At 40.3% G+C, this 6950-nt stretch overlaps 1 protein-coding gene across 1 annotated transcript; it reads right to left on the bottom strand.

Moving 5' to 3' along the window:
• Nucleotides 1-977: 977 nt before the first annotated feature.
• On the bottom strand, nt 978-6530 carry LOC139474061 (uncharacterized). The gene is made up of 2 exons (XM_071256920.1): nt 5984-6530; nt 978-4828 (listed from the first exon to the last, which is right to left on the bottom strand). The coding sequence occupies exons 1-2, from the start codon at nt 6528-6530 to the stop codon at nt 978-980; spliced, it is 4398 nt and encodes a 1465-aa protein (XP_071113021.1).
• Between the last annotated feature and the right edge of the window lie 420 nt (nt 6531-6950).

The raw sequence follows: 6950 nt of genomic DNA, 5'->3' as shown, positions 1-6950 counted from the left end.
ATAATTCATATTATTTAACAGTTAAACTTAAAACAGATTCTTATTTTACTAATTCATTTGTAGAGTTTAATACCCAACAGAAATCAGATATAATCCTTCTTCTTTTTGTTGTTGTTGTTGATAAACCATCACTCGTTAAACATTTTACAAAGCAAGAAATAGAATACTCAAAGTGATTTCATGAAAATTTACTTTTTATGAAATGTAACAAAGTGATTTCTGATACAGACTATACTTTGTGGTCAGCAGAAATAGAAGAAGTGCAATAGACAGGCAAAGACACTAATTTATTTACGATGGTTTTATTACAGACAAGAATTACTGTTGTACTTCAATTTACATTTACAAAGTTTCTTTCAAATTTCAAATTTCTATTATTATCCCGATCACTAAATGACTACTCTCTCGAATGATGTTGCCTATCCTAATCCTAATGCCAAACTGAATTACAATGACATGGTTGTCGACACGTGGCACACATGCATGCTTTTTTCATGCCTTTTAGATCTATTTCCGCGAAGTAAAGCAGTGTGTGCGCGAACTGCTAACACACAGGAACGACTTGTTCGGAAACATGGCATACTTACATCTGTGATGACAATTTCCTTATGTCCATATTCCCCCTCCTTGATATAACGGAGTCTATCAACACAAAATATTAACCAACTTTCCAGAATCGAAATAATATCCTCGATCACATCCACAAATGTATCGAAAAGTTCAACAAGTAATGCACTGAATACATCCAATGTCACAATATATCCATTTTTATGAAACAGTATTCACATTTTGAGTTCACAGTACACCACCACAATATGTGCAGATTACACACTCTTTTGGTTCCGTCACAAAATTGAATATCTCACATTGGATAGTTGCTCATGTTAAATCCATCAATTTCACACATTTTCATCCTTCGAATGTCACAATAGAATCCATAGAATCCTGTATTGTCTTGTTCAGTGACATCTGGTACTTTATCCACTAGTACTGGTGCTGTCTGTTTCAAGAGGGCACACTTTCGTCACTGGTCTAGTAAGTACAGATTGACCAATCTGTATATCAACCACTCTGGTGTAGCCATCTTTCCCTGGATGAGTCTTGATAACTTTTCCCATAGGCCAATGTCCACGTGGAGTGTTGGGCGATATTAACAAAACGATGTCATTCACGTTGATGTCCGGTTGGTGAGTGAGCCACTTCCTTCTTCGGTTGAGACTGGGTATCCACTCCTTCATCCATCGGCTCCAGAAGTGTCGTATTAGATCCTGTATCCGTCTCCAGCGTTTCCTTGGGTTAAAGGGTGTTGTATCCACTGATTCTGGAGCAAAAGAACCTCCAACCTGTCCATGGAGGAAATGGTTCGGTGTCAGGGGTACATCATCCTGAGGGTGTGACGTCTGATAGGTGAGTGGACGTGAATTGATCAAGGCTTCTGCTCCAATAAACGCTGTCATGAGCTCTTCATCATTTACGTCACTTTGACCTAATATAGCAGAGATAGCTTTCTTGGCTGCCTTGATCATGGTCTCGAACACACCTCCGAAATGGGGCGCACAGGGAGGATTAAACTTCCACTTGGTCCCACGATTCGCTAATGTTCGTTTAACAGCATCATTGTCCAGACATGAGACCAGTTCTTTGAGCTCCTTTTCTGCTCCAACAAAGTTTGTCCCATTATCACACACAATGTCCTCTGGAAGTCCTCTGCGACTGGCCATGCGATAAAAGGCATTAAGAAATGAATTTGTGTCCATTCCATGTGCGATTTCAAGATGCACAGCTCTTGAAGCTAGACACGTGAAGAGGCAAAGATAGCGCTTCTGCCTTGCTTTTCCTCTCCCCTGTACTGTAAAGAAGGGTCCAGCAAAGTCAAGTCCAGCCTGTGTGAAAGCACGTAGAGAAGGTGTTAGTCTCATTTCTGGGAGAGGAGCCATGATCTGGTGCGCCACTTTTGCTTTCTGTTTACGACATTGTGAACATACCCACTCCCATTCTCGAATTTCCTCTCTACCAGAGAGGATCCAAAACTTCGCTGAGAGTGCCGCTAATGTCTGATTAGTTCCGGTAACATGCTGTCCTTCCTCATGATAAGATTTCACAATCAATCTTGTGATCCAGTTTCTGCGTGGCAAGATGATTGGAAACCTTGACTCTGGAGATAGATGCTCAGCATAAGCCAATCGTCCATCAGATCTCATCACTCCACATTCATCCAACTTCGGTTGTAATCCTAAGAGTTTACTGTTGGTTGGCAATGGTTTTCTATTCTCAAGGCAGGAGTATTCAGCTGGAAATTCTTCTCTCTGCATTTGTGCTATGATTTTGAACTGTGCAGTTTCAATTTCTTCTGCTGTTAGTTCCCCGGAGATCCTTTGATGATTTTGTGCAACACAGTTGTTCAAGAATCTGTATACCCAAGCTTGGATTCTTGCCAGTCTTTTCCAATTTGAGTATCTTGTAGCTTTTAGTCTCCATTCATCACACGATGATTTGTTCACTACCATTGTAATGATCTTGTTTTCTTTCAGAGTTTCATTTTCTAGCTTACATGTCTTTTTACTTTCTATTTCAGATAACCTTTGGGGCCATTCACCTTCATCTCTAGTCAAGAAAGGGGGTCCTGACCACCAACTTTGATTATCAATCAACTTTGATGCAGCTATTCCTCTGGTCAACATATCTGCTGGATTTTTAGCAGTTGGTACATACCGCCATTGACATGGATTCGTAACCTCTTGAATTTCACTGACTCTGTTTGCAACAAAGGGTTTGAATGTTCGGCTATGGTTCTTTATCCATGACAACGCATTTGAACTGTCTGTCCAAAATGTTACGATGTCTATTGACACTTCCAATGCCTTTGTGATTGCAACAGATAATCTGAGTCCAGTAACAGCTGCCATTAATTCCATGCGTGGAATGCTAATGGCTTTCAGTGGTGCTACTCGTCCTTTTGCAGCAATTATGACACTGGAGATTTCATCATTCTGGTAAGTATTCACAGCATACACTACAGCACCATATGCATCCTCAGATGCATCTACAAAGCTGTGGAGTGTAGTTTCTTTGACCTCGTGACCACAGCGCAAACATCTTGGTACCTGGATATGTGCAAGATCTTCCAGTTCCATGAACCACTGACAAGCTTTCCTTTTCAGATTATTGTCTAGTTTTTCATCCCAATCTAATCCTGCTGTCCACATTTCTTGCAAAATGATCTTTGCCCTCACAGTAAAGGGTGCAAGAAATCCTAAAGGATCAAATAGCTTTGCTATTTGACGAAGAAAGACTCTTTTAGATATCGTGGAGTTCATTTCAGGTATGTGGGAAGTGAAAGTAAAGACATCTCTTTCAGCTATCCACATGAGACCGAGCGTCTTTGCTGAAGGTAAGTAGCTACTGTTCAACTGAACTTCTGACAATCTGTCTTCAACAGGTATCTGATTGAGTACTTGGTGGGAATTTGAAAGCCACTTTCTAGGGCGCATCCCAGCTCTACTCCAAAGATCTACCAACTGTCTATACAACTCAATAGCTGTATTGTCATCCTCCACAGAGTCCATGCTATCATCCATATATGTTGCTTTTTGCACAGTTTCTGCTGCTAATGGGAGATCACCCTGATGCTTCTTGGCATTTTCCTGACTTACAAACTGTGCTAAGAAAGGAGATGCATTCACCCCAAATACCACTCGACTAAACTCATACTCTGTGGGTTGCTCATCTCGTTTCATGGACCTCCATAAGAATCTGTGATAGGGCCGATCATCAGGAGAGATTTTGACCTGTAGGTACATCTCGGCAATATCACTCATCAGTGCTACTGGGTTGCGTCTAAATCGTAACAACACATCAAAAAGTTCCCTCTGCAGTTTGGGACCTTGGTGGATAACTTCATTCAAAGAAATACCCTTGTATTTGGCTGAGGCATCAAATACAATTCTCACTTTTGTTGTGAGACGATCCAAACGTACAACCGGGAAATGAGGCAAATACCACTTTCCTGTATTTGTCATTTCTTCAGTAGGTACTTTCCTGATATATCCTTTTGTGTGATACTGTGAAATGACAGTATCATATGCAGCAGCTATAGTCTCATCCTTTTGTAATTTCTTCTCTGTACTCTCAAGACGACTTAGAGCCATCTGATAGTTATCCGATGGTAAGGCATGTACCTCTTTCTTCCATGGTATGCCTATTTGATAGTGCCCATCCTCATATGTCAAGGCATCTTTCACCCTGTTGTATACATTCTTGTTTTCAGGGCTTATGTTTTCAGTCTCTTTAGACTGGAATTTCTCAACTTCCCAAAACCTATGCAACAACATATTCAAATCTTGATCATCAGCATTTGAATGAGAGAAGAATGTACTAGAAAAGTGAGTCTGATTATCAGAGCCTGTCCCTGCAATGTTCCCTATACAAGTCCAGCCAAGGGGCGTTAACCGTGCAAGAGGTTCACCAGGATTCCCACGTACCTCTGAGTAGGAATAGTGAAGATCTGAATTATCCATGCCTATCAGGACATCGACAATAGGAGGGGATGCAATTTTAGGAAAGTCTATATCTTGCAGATGTGTCCATAGTTTGCCATATTTCTGCCAGTCAACAACCTGCAAATCACCTGTAACCTTAGTTGTTGTGAAAGCAGAAATATTAACGTCAACCTCACCATCTTTACTTTCAAGTCCAAATTCGACTGGCATTGTTTCAAATGTGGCTTTCTCATCATTCAATACATTCACAGTGACTTGTTTAGTTTTACCTTGCAGTCCTAGCTCTGCAGCAACGTCTGCATTAATATAGGACCTTGTGCTGGCGTCATCTAGCAAAGCATTAACAGTAACTCTGCGATTCCCATGTTTGAGGATTACTGGCACTGTCCTTAGCCCAATGAATGAAGATTTTGAAGCAACGTTCGATGCCATGTTAGTTGCATGTGATCGTTCTGCTTGTTCTTTTGAACTATTGTCTGTATGTTTTATTTTGTTTAATGGAACTGAAGCTTTTTCAACATCAGCGGTTGAATCAACCCTGTCCCTATCCACATGTAGCAGCCTGTTATGGTTGCTTCTGCATCCATTCATGCCACATAATCTTGTTCGCCAACAGTGTTTACCACGATGGTTGCTTCCTAAGCAACGAAAGCAAAGATTTAACTCCTTTGCTTTGTTCCATCTGTCCTGCACTTTTAAAGCTGTGAACTTTCTACAATTCCAAACATCATGTGGTTCTTTGCATACTATGCACAAACTCTTTACTCCAGCATAATGCCCACCAGGTTTCTGGTTACTGTCATACCCAAGGAATGTACGAGGAGTTCTTTTATGTTCAGATTTTATTGACTTATCACAGACACCATGAATGGTTTCAGCTGCAATTGTTTGAAATTCTGCTTCTTGGAGCACCCATTCTCTCAGAGTTTCAACTGACTCTTGTCTTTGTCTATCAAATACCCAACGTTGATACTCTGTAACCATGGCTTCAGTCATCTTTTTTAGCAACTTCATATAAAGAAGACCATTTCCTAATTCTTCTACTCTGTCAGATTCACGGAGGTTAACTACAGCAACATCCAGCATGTCAGCAAATCTATCTAAATCTTTTGCATGACCTGGGCGAATGGGTTTGAAATTGTCCAACTCTTCAAGATGTAAAGCAATCTGGCGCCTCATGCCACCAAACTTCCTCTCTAATCTCTCAAGAGCTACTTGATAAGCAACTGCATTATGCCCCAAATCCCTAATCACTCTAAGAGCTTCACCTGCTAAATACTGCCGCAATTGCAATAGCTTATATTCTGGTGTTGCTGGTGAGTTATCAATACATGCAATGAATGCTGCCTTCCAGCTCTGATAAGACCTGACATCACCTGCAAACACTGGAATAGAAACTCTCTGCAGCTGCTTCCACATGTCATGTCCAATCGCGCTTTTGTCTGGTTTATTCGAAAGAGAACTGGGTTCAACATGTGACCTACCAACCGTGAACATGACCTTTGGTTGACCTAATTCATGTTCACTTCTTACAAAAGTCTTTATGGACTCATTCTGAGCCTGTTCAACGTCCTTCCCTTGTTCTCCGGGACATTCTTGTTTCTGACTTTTACTGTGTTCTTGTTTCTGGTTGAACAACATTGACATCCCTGTTCGTAAACTTAGTACAGAGCTAGCATCTGATCTACAGTCTAAGTACTGTTGAGCATGTTGCTGTGCACTTTCAGTCTCATCTTCAAGTCTAGTTATTTCAATGCTTAGTTTTTTAGAATTTGCTACATCATTGTTTTTGGAGTATTCTTCAGACAACATCAGCATTACTTCCATTGCTTGTTCTTGGACAATGCACAACTGATCCATCTGATCTCGAACAGACCTTCGAGTTGGGACATCCTTACCTTCTGTCATATTGTAGAGTTTATTTTTCGCCTTCGTAAATGCAGTCTTTGCACTGGCTTTTTGTTTTTTGAGTTTTAACAAAACCTCTTCCACAGCTGGCTTTGACTCATTACTTTTACCAAAGTCCGACATTATAGTTTCAGATTTTAACATAAGCACAGTGTCTGAGGTTGCTTTTTGAGGTACAGCCATTTTCTTCCTTACACTATTCCTGTTTAGTAGTATGAACCTAAGTCTTATAAACACATTATGTTTCTAAGAACTAACTCACCTGTCTCGCACTGGAACTATTCCTGCATCCTAACTAATCTAACTTGCACCAATAACACCATGATCCACTAACAGGCAGTAACCATGAGTAACAACGAATTAACCACGCTCTGCTACCATTTTTGGTCAGCAGAAATAGAAGAAGTGCAATAGACAGGCAAAGACACTAATTTATTTACGATGGTTTTATTACAGACAAGAATTACTGTTGTACTTCAATTTACATTTACAAAGTTTCTTTCAAATTTCAAATTTCTATTATTATCCCGATCACTAAATGAC

Source organism: Haliotis cracherodii, unplaced genomic scaffold (assembly GCF_022045235.1).
Source record: "Haliotis cracherodii isolate W230 unplaced genomic scaffold, xgHalCrac1.p SCAF_3, whole genome shotgun sequence".
Taxonomy (NCBI): domain Eukaryota; kingdom Metazoa; phylum Mollusca; class Gastropoda; order Lepetellida; family Haliotidae; genus Haliotis; species Haliotis cracherodii.
The sequence above is the reverse complement of the archived record's forward strand: the minus strand, read 5'-3'. Positions and strand labels throughout refer to the sequence as shown.

Bases quoted from the DNA above. Each gene is read 5' to 3' on its own strand.
- LOC139474061 (XM_071256920.1), bottom strand. From the start codon at position 6,530: ATGTCGGACTTTGGTAAAAGTAATGAGTCAAAGCCAGCTGTGGAAGAG. The intron at 4,829-5,983 runs GTAGGTCACATG...ATGCTTTGCTAG, and splicing joins AAAGGTCATGTTCACGGTTG to ATGACGCCAGCACAAGGTCC.